Source organism: Nipponia nippon, unplaced genomic scaffold (assembly GCF_047370975.1).
Source record: "Nipponia nippon isolate SJK-2023a ecotype South Korea unplaced genomic scaffold, ASM4737097v1 scaffold_5, whole genome shotgun sequence".
Taxonomy (NCBI): domain Eukaryota; kingdom Metazoa; phylum Chordata; class Aves; order Pelecaniformes; family Threskiornithidae; genus Nipponia; species Nipponia nippon.
Genome location: NW_028262369.1, coordinates 9,902,859 through 9,916,285, shown reverse-complemented (window position 1 = coordinate 9,916,285; position 13,427 = coordinate 9,902,859). Strand labels below are relative to the sequence as shown.

General features: G+C 41.4%; 1 protein-coding gene across 7 annotated transcripts; it reads right to left on the bottom strand.

Moving 5' to 3' along the window:
* Positions 1-15: 15 nt before the first annotated feature.
* Positions 16-13,426, bottom strand: ACSM3 (acyl-CoA synthetase medium chain family member 3). 7 transcript variants are annotated; one of them, XM_087732072.1, is made up of 14 exons: positions 13,225-13,426; positions 9,907-10,101; positions 8,241-8,451; positions 7,298-7,505; positions 6,916-7,059; positions 5,899-6,055; positions 4,864-4,943; positions 4,368-4,491; positions 3,766-3,846; positions 2,981-3,082; positions 1,782-1,909; positions 1,570-1,669; positions 983-1,102; positions 18-836 (listed from the first exon to the last, which is right to left on the bottom strand). In XM_087732072.1, the coding sequence occupies exons 2-14, from the start codon at positions 10,072-10,074 to the stop codon at positions 750-752; spliced, it is 1,710 nt and encodes a 569-aa protein (XP_087588198.1). In that variant the 5' UTR covers positions 10,075-10,101; positions 13,225-13,426; the 3' UTR covers positions 18-749. The 7 variants fall into 7 exon arrangements, with proteins under 7 accessions (XP_087588196.1, XP_087588197.1, XP_087588195.1 ...); XM_087732068.1 differs by having other exon boundaries at positions 9,907-10,078; positions 13,225-13,361; XM_087732066.1 differs by lacking the exon at positions 13,225-13,426 and adding an exon at positions 10,676-13,104 and having other exon boundaries at positions 9,907-10,078.
* Between the last annotated feature and the right edge of the window lies 1 nt (position 13,427).

Here is a 13,427-nt window from a genome sequence, read left to right as displayed (position 1 = left end):
AATCTTAAACTCAGTAAGTTGATCATGCTTAATATAATCAGCGCAGTCAATTGATGTCTCAGATATATGTTCTGAGAATGTGACAAAAATGACAATCCTTGGTTAACATAGATGGAAATTGCTCAAGCATACAAAAGTATCAATATATCATAAAGTATCTTGTCAATGAAGTATAACAGAACAGACAAAACTATTAAGTGCTAAAATTAAAGTATGAGCAGCTGTTGCTACAAGTCTTAAATATCTGCTTTATAATGTATTTTAAATTCTTTACTAGTCCAGTCCTTAAAGAACATTTTAATGATACAGATTTTATTTACACTTTTTATTGTAAACATACTTGTAATGACCATAGCTAACTTTTAAAAATGTATTTAGAAGTTGTTGCACTTACCAAAAGTGATTCTTGAAACAAGTGTTCTCTTAAACTCTTACTGGTTTTTTTAATCTGTTAAATAACAATAAAGCTAAAATGCTGGTGACACTTCATTAAATACTTTATTTAACGCACATCACCTATTGTGCTCTTGACTACACGAGTTTCCCGTTTCATTTGTATCAGTCTCCCTACTTTTGTACTATTAGCTATTAGTGTAGCACCTGGGACAGCCTAGTGCTGGGAATCAGGTAAGAATTTATTCGACCCTTAACTAAGGCGGCTACAGTATAATGTCTTTTAGTCTATGTTACTGTGTAAATCTGCAATATTTTACTTCGTAAAAAATCCTATAAAAAGGCAACAAGTACTTCTAGTCTTTTTTCCACTCCTTCTGGCGCAGTTCATTTCTTCTGATCTTCCCACTAATAGTTTTTGGCAACTGTTGAACAAACTCCATCTATTGGAAAAGGGAGGAAATTGCAATATAAAATAAGGTTCAGTTTACCTAAATCTTTACTTTTTCTTAACCTCAGTGGCATAGGCTTATGAGCCACATAACAGTTCTTATGGTCGGGAAAATGATTTGGATATTGGAGCACTCACCTTCCTAGGATACTTGTATGGAGCAGTAACTTTCTTAACATGGTCTTGCAGCTCTTTCATCATTTTTTCTGGATCATGTGAAGCATAGTCAGATGTTAAAACAACAAAGGCTTTCACTACCTAAAGAAGTTACAGCAGCAATGGTTTAAATACCAATGGAAACAGTATTACACAACACTAAGATCTGAAACTTTAATCAAACATTTGCTGACAAACTGCAGTGTAATGCATAGGGCAGGTACAAAAAGCTTTGGTGAAGTCTGTGGGTGCTCACTATTGGTCTGGAATGTGCAGGCAGTTTATATGCATTTAATAAAGACAAAAAAAATAGGTATTTGAACGACAGGGAAAGCTTCAACTGGCGCTTTTGTTATATTGGATTTGGGGCAATTGCCTTGGTCAGTTTTTTCCTATGTGGATTCTCCAGTGTCTGATAGAGTAGAAATGCCAACTTGAATTTATTCAGTTTTAATTTAAAAAAGAAAAAAAAAAAATCCCTGGATAGACAAATCCCTTGGAAGTCGGGCTTTATTAGCTCTGGTATGCACAAAGCTATTTAAATATATAAGCTTGTTTAACTTGTTTACCTCTCCTCTGATGGGGTCTGGACTGCTGACAACTGCTGATTCCACCACTGCAGGATGCTCTACTAGGGCACTTTCTACCTCAAATGGTCCGATACGGTATCTTTAAAATGGAGGAAAGGGCTTTTAGTTCTATTTACTAACACATAAACATAATGTCACATCTGAATCATCTGTGTTATTCAATGATTTATTGTTAATCAGTCTTAAATTACCCGGCAGAATTAATGACATCATCAGCTCTTCCAACAAACCAGAAGTATCCATCCTCATCCATAATCCCCCTGTCTCCAGTGACATAAAAATCCCCACGTATTGTTGCCTCTGTTTTCTGTGGATCATCCTAGGAAATATTAAATTGCATTTGACATGAAAACAACCTTAAAAATACATGAAATTGCATTTTAACATATTTAGCATTTAAGTTATAGTACAGTCAAATATTCAAAAATTTGAGCTTTTCAGACTGGTCTATACTGTGGTCATGTGCATCAGATTCAAGTGGCACATTAATAATAGAGAATTATTAAGTCACCATTACTAAGCTACAAAATTAGATACAAAATTCATAAATTGCAATAAGTGAATCAAGTTTCACTACTTGTGACTGACAATTTTAATCATAATGTATTATGCCCCACAACGTTAGGAAACATGGAAGGTTGCAAAAATATGTAGGCTTACGGAACTGAGAATTTGCTTTTAGGTGATTATCCTTTAATGATTATTTCCATTGTATTTGGAGCATCTCCTATCCTGAGATTTTTTTTTTTTTCACCCCCAGAAAAGTTTTGGCTCTTTCTACAGCCAATGCAACTGACTTCTGCAAGAATTTTTCTAGGTGGTATGCATGGTGTTCCTTTCCCACATGCTCAGTACTGCTCAGAAGACCTGATTATAGGTCAATACTATCCATAAAATTTAATAAGGTTTCCTGGTGTCAGACCTGAAAGCACTATGCATTTCTTCTACTGGTCTTCAGACTGAAAATTCTAACCAACATGGAAAAAAAAAAACAAACTGAAAATTGTTGCCGTGTGTGAAACACTCCATGAAGCCCAAATCTGGAGGGAAGGGATTTGAACAGTGTCCTGCTTCTCAGATGGGGGCTCTAGCCCTCAGGCCAAAGAGTATTTTGGGATTAGGGGTTCCATCAAACATTTCCCTTTTTATTAAGGAAATAGCAATCAAAAGAAAGTGGATTTTAACTTGCTAAGCAGGACAATCTCATTGAGCATGTAATTGTTTGTCTAAGTAGACCAAGCATCTGCAGGAAAAAACAACAGAAATCCCTTTTTCCTCCCTACAGGTTTTCAGACCGGTAAGCACAGTATATGTAAATGAAACGGGGCACCGCATTTCTTGTGACAGAGATTTAACAGGATATCTACTTTAACTGTAGAAATATTCTTACAGCATAGCAAGTAAAAAGAAAAAGCGATCTTGTAGGCTTTACTCTGATGGCAATATCTCCTTCTTTTCCAGGAGGCAGAATATTACTGTTTTCATCTATAATCTAAAAAAAACCAAAACACAGTTTTATTGTCTTGGAGCCAAATTAAAAAGCATTATGTTAAGATTATACAACCTTGGTGTGCCTTTAAAATACATAATCAAAGTATTTTTTTTATTGGGAAATGATTTGGAGCAGTAGCGGGTCTTAGTCTGACAACTGAAGTGTAAGATTATGACTAATCCACTCTACTTTGCACTATGTCTTTTACCTGAGGAATGCCAAGTACTATGCAAACATGTAATGACGTTAGTAAAACCCCAGGGAGGATCATAAGTAACGGGGTGGGAAAACTTAAGAACTGAAAGAAAGATACTAAAAATTTTAACCCATATTGCAAACTGATCTGGTGCTAGAATCTGCTTCGGCAGTTTTGTTATCACCAGGAAACACCATTCACTCCCACGCTTCCTTAACTCAGAAATTTAATTTCTATCACTGCCTTAACGTTTGATATCTGTCAGTTAGCAGTGGGTTGTCATCTGTTGGTGAGGGTGGTGCAAGAGGGAAGTCCAATTGCTTATTTTGCATGCTCAGTTTAGGGCAGTAACATGCATTTCTTCACTCTTTCGTTCACTGCTGAATGATGATGGTACATGGTACAACTCCATGTTAGTGCTTTCAAACCTCTTTAATGGAAAGTGATTATGCAAGAGAGTGAGACTGCGTCACCAGAGGTACGATACCTTGACATCATACCCTGGAGACGGCTTTCCCATAGAGCCAGGTTTGATTTTCATTCCCTTAAAGTTTCCACAGATCAGCACCTGTAACAAGTGGTGTTGGGTTTGTTGGGTTTTTTTTTCAATTAAACTGTGGCTTGTATATTCACTCTTTAGCTTAGGTTTAAAATACTCAGCTAATATTGTGTATTTCTGTAAGAAATACTAATTGTCTTCGTTATAATCATATATACAATGATCAAACTTCTAGAAATAAACTATGCCCTCAGAATCATGCCCACAGCTCCAAATAATGTCAGTGAGTGCTCTAAAGATAGATTCTAAAGCAGAATTTGGAATGCAGTAATGAGGAATATACCCCTTTTGTGTTAGTTCCCAAGCCCACAGGAATAAAAAACAGTCCTTGGATTTTGGGTGAAGCTGTTATGATTGTTTTATGACTTACAAAAACTACATTTTTCCAGTGTTGCTTATTGCAATTGACTTCTCCCCTAAAAGTCAGAACTGCATATAATAATTTTAATCACTTTTTCTTGGCAACCTGAATAGAATTTATTGCTGTATCTGTAACGCATACATTTTTACATTTGTAAAGCAGAACATACTGTTTCTGTCTGTCCATAGCCTTCATGAATATCCAGCCCAGTCTGTGCTTTCCATTCTTCCATCACGTCAGGGTTGATAGGCTCCCCAGCACTCACACAGTGCCGCAGGCTTTTGAACATATAGCTTAGTGGGAAAGAGAAAACACATAATTGGCAGTCATTATCTGCTATGCCCCATTCATTACTGTGTTCCTGTATTGCAGGGTTCTTGCTACATAAGAACAAAATTTTTACTGAGTCCTATTGATTCCATTTGAACTGTGCAGCGTTAAACAAAAACAAATCTGCAAAAAAAAATTGTTAAGCTACCCCTAAATCTTTATTCTGACTTTGTTCCTAATATTTACGATTATTACGAATATTACGAACGTTGAGACATGCATGATCTGAGTTACTGTTACGCCATTGTAAATTTGGAATAAAATCAAGGTGAGATGAGCATTTGGTCTGCTGTTTTGATCAAACACACCAACAAGGATACTCTGCTTTAGCTTACCCGGACAGTTTATGTTGCACAAACATTCGATAGGCAGTTGGAGGAGAACAGAAGACAGTTATGGGAAATCTTGACAGACTCTAGAGAATTTAGAATAGAAAAAAGTGAATTTTGCCAATATACTGAAACCCATGAGGTCCCATCTTCATTGTAAGAGATAATGTAATGATCTCTGCATCCAGCTTATGAAACACATGAACAAAACGTTAAGTGTCCTAAAAGCAGTGAGCTCTGTACTTGCCAACACCAACACACAGCAATTACATTTAATTAGTTTTTTCTTCAAAACAGAATCTACATCAACTTACAATTAGTTCAACACACCAAAGTATTTTGCTCTTGAAAGCTTTACAGTTTCTCTTGCAGAATTTCTTCATAATTGCAGTTTAAGTAGAAAACAAGTGAAACCATAAGGCTACTTTTTTAGATGCTCTGTAGGTGTACAACTGACAGCGTTCTTCAACATATCCTAATATTAACTAGCAATTTCCAGCCATCTAATTAACATGGATATGATGATAAAGTCATTCAATGTAAAATGAAACACAGTAGTCTTTTTCAAATGATGAAGAGTTGTGTGTGGAGGATCTAAGAGAATATAATGGTGGTGCCTCCTGTTACAGAAATTCAACCTTACTGCCTCTTCACTCCTTAACTTTGAATTACATGGTGCAGGCAACTGAAATTCTCATTCATCTGTTATTGTCACTTACTTTAACACCACCACTAAAGTGCTCCACAAATCCCAGAACAATTTCTTATGTACTTCACTTTTAGGCCTAATAATGGATGTTTGCAGGTTTGTGCAGTCAAACCCAGAGCAGAGTACATGATGAAACTCTTTGGATGTTAAATTTGCTCATTTTGGGGTACATATTTGCAGCACTCGCTACTTAACTGATCAGTTGGTTACCGCATGGTGAAAGTTGTAACTGTGCTGCGTGCTCCCTCCATGCAGCGCCAGGGGAAACAAAAACCTGGGTGAGACCAGCCAGAGAGAACAGTGCTGTTTGTTGCGGGGCTCTCCTCACTTACCTCAAAGACAATCCTTGGGTCGAAATGTGGCATCTTATGTACAAATACACATGCCCCTTGAATCCATGGCGAGAAAATGCTGCTCCAAGCTGACTTTGCCCAGCCTGTGTCTGATGTATTCCAAAATATATCTGAGGAAGTCAAGTCCAGCCAGTACCTGGCAACACAAGGAAACGGTCCACAGTCTCTATTTGGCAGGAATAAGGCAAATATTAAAATATCAACAAGAGATGTGCCAGTGAAGCAAATCCATCACTGGTTGTCTTGTGCAAATGGCAATTAGAAAAGGCTGAATTTCTGAGCAGGAGTAAGACACAGCATAGTGAGGATGTCATCAGGATAGACTGATGTTGCATTCTTCTAAGGGAAAAATGATACTGACGGACAACCTAACACCACCTCAGAACATGGTGTTGTATGAATATGTATGAGATCGCTGGGGTCTTGCTAAACTCATTTTTAGGGATGAGGATTTTTTTTTGTTGTTGTCTACTTACTTCTAGTTTGGTAATTTCTGATTTGTTATTCTTTGCCTGTTAGAGTGAAGTGCACTGCCATATCAATTTTATAGACAACATTGTTTTATAAATTTAAAGATTCTGAACTATGAGCATTTTGTTCCTGCAGGAGCTGTGTCTAATCCAGACACACAGGAATTCAAAAGCCCAACAACCCATGTTTTTTTCCCTTTTATGGTACAGACTTCATAAACTTATGCTGATGCTCAGTTCATGGGCAATCTATTAAGTATACACAGTGAAGAATTTACCAAAAGTTAAAGAAAACGTTAAAAAGAAGTTAATGACTATATGACTGCTACATTCTCTATAAACTAAGGCAGCTGGACTCAAACTGCCCTGTTTTATGGGGAAAAAAAACCCCACTTTTTGGGATGTAAAACAACTGCTGTTTTTTGAACTATTGAAACAAAAGGTTCTGGTAAAAATCTTATGTTTCTCTTCCCTCTGCTATGTGACCAGCTACAGAAATATGTCCAATTTAGGGTGATATCTGTACCTTCCACTTACTGTGAGGCCGATACCATAGCTGCTGTGGGAATGTTCAGCCATTTTTGGAGAGCCTGTAGTTCCACTGGTAAAATAGATAGCCATTGGATCTTGACACTTTGTGGTCACACAGTGGTGATCAGAGGAAGCATTTCTTAAAATAAGCAAAATGATGAATAAAGTGATTTGAAAGTGTGACTTACACATTTTTGAAAATATTTAACCAAAATAACTGCAGCAATCAGAAGTGTCACAAACATTGATATTTTTCTACTATGCAAACCTAAAAGGGTGAAAATATATTGGTGCGTGCCAACATTTCCTATTCAAAGCAAATCACTGTGCTTTTCTTTCAATATTGCTGTGGTGCTTTCACAGTGGTATTTACTCACTTCAGGAGATCTTTAAAGTTCAGCCATCCTTCTCTGTGGCCCTCTGACACAAGCAACTTGAATTTCAAAGACTGGCAGTCAGCCCCAACTGAGTCTACAGCTGGTGCCACAGAATCATCAGTGATGATACACTTTGCCTTGGATTTCTGTAGTCGATGAAGAATGTCCTTTGCTGTCAACTGCTGTGTGCCAGGAATCAGGACAGTTCCTAAAGGGAAGGAAGGGGAATGGAAAAACAGTCTCATCATTTAAGAATAGCACCGGTACCTACAAGCAGACTTCAGCTTACTTTGTTCTTTTGAGTGGGACAGAGCTGTGCTAAATGCAGGACTTGGCCCTACATTTGTAAATATATTGATTTCTTTGATGGATTAAATGCAATGGGAGGATTAGCATAAGTTAGCAAATACTATATTGATCATGGGACAGTAAAAGAAATCAACAGAATAACTTTCCTTGTTCTGAAAACACTGCCCCTGCAACATGTCATCTCTCTGGACTTGACTTCTTTACTGGTAAACACAGCCTTTGCCTCACAAGGTGTACTGCTAGTGTTTGTGAGGCACCAAGACATTCTGGGTTGTAAATACTAGGAAGCTGAGTATTTAACAGATCCCACACGGGAACATGTGAAACACTTCGTTAAGCGTGAGCTAATTTCACTGCAAGATAGCAAGAGAGTGCATTTGTGATACGTCACAAGTGCTGGAAAAAGGAGAATGACAGGGGCACACGGACTCACAGGGTTTCCTTAACAGCTAGGGCATGCACAAAAGTCCTAAAAATACCACGAAGAAAAAACCTGGCATGAAGAGTGCTTTTGATCAGCATGACACTAGTTCATCCTCATTAGCATGCTGGTAGTTCTGAGTGCATTAAATAGCAAGGATTGGTTTAAGTCAAAATTTCTGCACCTATATACCATTTCTATGCTTTTACTAACCTGTCCTCATGCAAGCCACATTCACCAGCCACCACTCCGGGATCCGGGGCAGAATCAGAATAACTCTGTCTCCTCGTTGCAGACCGCAGGCATCAGAGAGTACATTTGCCACTTTCCTGGACAGCACTCCCAGCTCCTCAAAGCTCCACCTCACCTCTTCTCCGGCACCATCTACCCACCATAATGCAGGGTTTTTAGACTTTTTTCCTTCCTATAGAACAACAGGGTACAGTACAAATGATTCATTTTAGAAACACATTGCCTTTACCTTAAGTTTGAGGAAGAAAAGCATTCATCACTTATTCAGTGCTGGAGAAACCTGGGGATGCAATGGAAATTTGCCACTGATTCCAAATGAGGCAGAGAACTCTGCCTTAGAAAGAACAGCCTATAAATATCATTTAGGAAATTAAATTTGTATTCCCTTCCCGAGTTCTTCATCTTACACTCTGAAGAGGTTGTACAGTAATCAGCACGGAGAAAGAAGAATCTTTTTGGTTCAGGTCACACCAACAAAGCAGCTGATGAATGTGGGTAACTCTGGGTTGTGCCCCAGAGTCTCCTGAGCCCTCAGACCTCATTTTCAACTTCATCTGGAATTGGGCCTATCTGGTACTTCTGAAAATCAATCAAAGTTTCAAAAGCATAGGCCCACAGTGTGATCTTTAATCAATGTCTCACCTAACTGATGTGTGAAGTGATTTGAAATATATGCATACGATGTGCTTTAAAGGGGGCCAATGCATTTAGCAGTAGCAGTGTAGTAAGTCACCTCCTGAGCAAAAAATTCACTGGGGCAGCAAGAATACGACACCTTATTATCTATTTGAAGGTACAATAACAATAAGGTTCACTTTCAGGGGAGCAGGTTTTATCTGTGCACTTCAGAGGGCAAAATCTCTTCTCCAGCGGCTGTTCCTTGCTCTGTTTACAGCCTGCCAAAACCTGGTTTTCCTGCAAAAGGAACAATTGTGTCAGACAGGCAATACCTCCGCTCTGTTCTTGCTGCCAGGCTGGACGTAACTGTGTTTAGCCCCTCATGAACAGCCTGAGCCTGCAAAACCAGTCCTACATCCATAGAGACCAGACCTATATAGTAAAAAAAGTGACAGACTTATACTTCATGTTTTTTTTTTTTTCTATTTTTCTATTATTTCTATTTCTTTCCTTGCATAGAGCTTATGTCTGGTTTGGGGTTCAAAGTTGTTCAGTTTTGTAGATTTCCAGTCCTTGATGCAAAAGATTTCATGTTTGGGATAGGTGGGTGAGGTTTCACATTACACTGTATTTATTACTCATTTTACAGGCAGGCAATAAAACACATAGAGCTCAAGTGATTTCCCTGGCACATCCAGGTAGGGTGCATGGCATGGCTGATGGCGGAACTGATGCACGGTTTAGAGTGGCTCAGTTCACAGTCTCATTTATGAGGCACCTATTTACTCATACTGAATCTCACTGGAGTTACTGATTAAAGGAAACACTATTTGGACTTGTGGACAGCACAGCGTGTGGCCTAAGGGATGTACAGGTTCAAACTGCATGAGATGATCACCAGATTATAATCAGAACATAACCCCAGTGTCTCGGTTATTGGATTTGTCAGCTATTCAGCAGTAATGACCAGCATTAAATACTTCGGCATCAGAGAAGCCAAGTAACTTACCTTTTCCACACCAGTCCATCTGTCCAGCACATCTCTTGCAAAGTTGAAGTACTCTGGCACCTCTGGTCTATACTGTTGTTTTATGGCTTCATAACTCAAAGAGCCGTGAACTGGGTAGCACCGGCTGCCAAGCTGGAGAGATCTTCTCAGGGGAGTCCGCAGGAACATAGCCCTTGGGATGTGACCACAGTGTCCCTTGGTACAAAGACATTTACAGTTTTTCTAGTTTATCAGCATTGGGGATATATTGGTTGCCAGGAATGAAAGGAATGTAGCAAAGCCCTGAAAAGATTCTAAGTATTGATGTTTTAAACATTATTTTGATGTGTGGTCAGCAAAAAGCATCACTTTATGAGGCAGGGAAACGTTAACACTCCCTGAAAAAGGATTCAAAATGCAAAGCCTTGCTTCTCAAAAATAGTCAACTTAGCAGGAGGTCTGAAAACTCTGAAGTCATTATTTTCATGCGTTGTCAACTGTCTTTTATTTACAAAATAATATAAACACTGCTAGTTCCTTATGGAATCAGTAACTATCCAGCTGTAAAATCATGTGATTTTAGTGATTTAGTGAAGCAAAGGGACATTTTTTGGATCTGTAACATTCAGTCTGCATATGACAAACACAGGAGAGAAACCCAGCCAAATGAAAGACAGAAAGGGACAGGGAGAGGAAGGAATGTGGACAGACAAGAGGCAAATCAGCACTGCTCCAGTGCCAGAACATGTCCTGGCCAGCAGCTTGCAGGGGTGGGTGGAAGGTCAGTTACCTCGTCAAAAGGCCGTCAGTCCCAATTTACTGCCTCCCTGCCTTGGACTGAAGCGTAGCCCTCTCAGTGCCCAGATGTGTCACAGCTTTGACTCCCTACACAGATCTCAGACTCCTGGCCATGTGCTCACTCTTGCACCATTACTGTGTCCAGTGACCGGCTCCTGTGTTCCTTACATGTACTTTGGACTCACACAAGGGGCAGCCAAGTCCAACTCAGCGAGAAGAGCCGATAGGTTTTTGCAGAGCTCAGATGGGAGGTAGAAAGCGTGAGTCCCAAATCTCTCGTTTCCTTTTTCTTCCCTCTTCCCACCCACCAGCCCATGGAGGAACACAGTCATAAGACCTTGCTACAGCCAAATCACATCTGATACACTTTGGCTGGGGCAACACAGGAGCAACAGCCTTGCGATTGACTTTGTGACTGCACCACTCAGTGGGTAGCTTGGGTACCTGCTTCCCAGATAACCGCAGCAGTTCAGCCATGACAACAGTGAGCATCGATTCCTGGGACGCTGCAGCTGGTGCCTGGACCAGCTTTGTTAATACCTGGTGACTTGTGAGGTTTTGTAAGGGCTCTACCTCATGTTCAGAGAGCACGCAGTTATGTGGTGCTCCAGCATCGCTGCCTCCTCTGCTCCGCTCCCACGGGAGAGGCAGGAGGGAACGTGTGCCATCCTCTCTGCCATCCAGGCCGGGACCCAGCATCACTGTGGGCATGGCTGTGACATTGGTGTGTTCCTCTACCTTCAGCCTCTCCTGCAAGGATGTCACTCACTAGGGAGCTAGCGACAGCTGTAACTTAAATTGGGGCATGAAGATTCATAAGGGTTTGGCTGCCAGAGCTCTAAATAGCTCCTGCTGTATTTCCATCCTCAAACCATGGCTCTAAGGTCAGCAGAGAGATTGCTAGCACCCATCTACATCTTTGGACCAGAACAGTCCTCTGGGTGCTGATCAGTGAGGGTGACGCTGCAGTCTTTCCTGGCATGTAGGTCCTGTACGTTTGCCAGAACTCCCTCCTGGGGTTCCGTCCACGTCCATTTGTAAACAGCAACATTTGTAAACAGCATCTCAAAGGAGATGTTAACCAGCTCCCTGAAATGTTCACTGCAGCAGGAAGTAACTGATTCAAAACAGATTTCCCCAAACAACAAAGCTGCTCTCTGCCTAGTGGTAAAGGGAGACCTACAGTCAGTCTGCAGTAGTGACATTTTAAACAGCTCTTTGAAACGCATGCGATGAAATCCTCCCAGAGGAAAGGCAGAGGAACAGCCTTAAAGGGATTCCCTACCCAGAAGATCACATCACCCTAGAGGAGGCACGAACATTAGGAGAAAATTACAGCAATGGCTTATGATAAGAGTCAGCAAATGTGCCAGGCAAGAAGGTTTCCAGTTTAGGAGGAAAATCGTAACTCCCACAGTCACTTAACCTGTAACCTATTCTTTTGGTAGGGCATGTAACTAATTTCCAGAACACCGATGGGTATTTCTAAGTCCCCCAGCACTTTTCACCACAGGAGTATCCTAGTTACTTTCGGAGTGGTTAATTGCATTTCCTCTGCACCACTCACAGCTGCCTGTAGAAATTCTCCCTCGTGTTTCAAACATGTCCTGACATGCCCAGCTCCAGAGACTATCACTATAATTCACCAGAACTTTGAGTCTTTCACACGACCTCAGCCCTGCAAAGATTTAGTGACTTTTAATTAATGTGTGGCCAATAATCGCACCGATGTCTAACAACGGCTGTAGAACTGTATGAGCCTCAAAGGCTTTGCAGGAACAAAGCTTCATGTAAGATATAAATGCCACCTCCTGTTGTGGTTGTAACTGATAAATACTTCCATCAATTCATGAAGTTTCCTTTTTTCCCTATTTTAGCCCAGCTGGATTCTCTGGATGTAAATAATAAGATAGTCCTGCCCCTAGTGAGGCCTCCTTAGCTGTCTCCTCTACCTGTTTCCACAAAATGTCGAGGAACTTAATTTTTCCCCCTTAATTGTCCAAGAAGCTCAAGAGTTACTGCAGGGAGAGGAGGCTCTTATGGACAGGGATGCCAAGATGCGTTCTGTCAACGCATGTTCTCTAGTATCTCAGGCCTAAATCTACCTGTACGAAGAGTTTCTGTTTCAGGTGGTCCCTCTACACCCTGACACCTTCAGGAGTTCGATAGGAAGCTGGGGAAGCGGCCAAAGGCCGGCTCTCTCCCCGCTGGGGTGTACGGGTCGGTGTTTGACCATCACGGCAGAGCAGGGCTGAGGTCTGCTGGCCCCCCTGCTCTTCAGCGAGCGTCCGTCCTCTCCTCTCCCCCACCCAACCTTTTCTCTCAATTCTGGAATCATTAACACAAACCCAGGCTTTAATCCTGGAACCGAAGTTTGGGGGGAAGAGAAAGCGCCAAGGGCTACGGGTGACTGAGCTTGACCACGGCTGAGCGCGTCGAGTCCAGAGGACCGTGCCTGGGCAATGCTCAACCTCCCCCCGGCACGCGTGGAGTCTGAGGTGAACTGTAATTGTCCAGGGTGGGTTTTCGGGTTATTTTTACCTCCAAGGGCACCGCACTGCCTACGGCACCACCGGCTGCGAGAGGAGCCTGGAAGCCGGCCGAGGGCCTCACTGGGGATCCGGCCCGGTGCCGGGGCTCGGCCTCCTCGGAGCAGCACGGCCACGCACGGGCCTGCGCCCCGCCACCCCGGGCCCGACAGGAGGCGCCGGCGGCCTGCGCCCGCGGGCTCCCCCAGCGCTCCC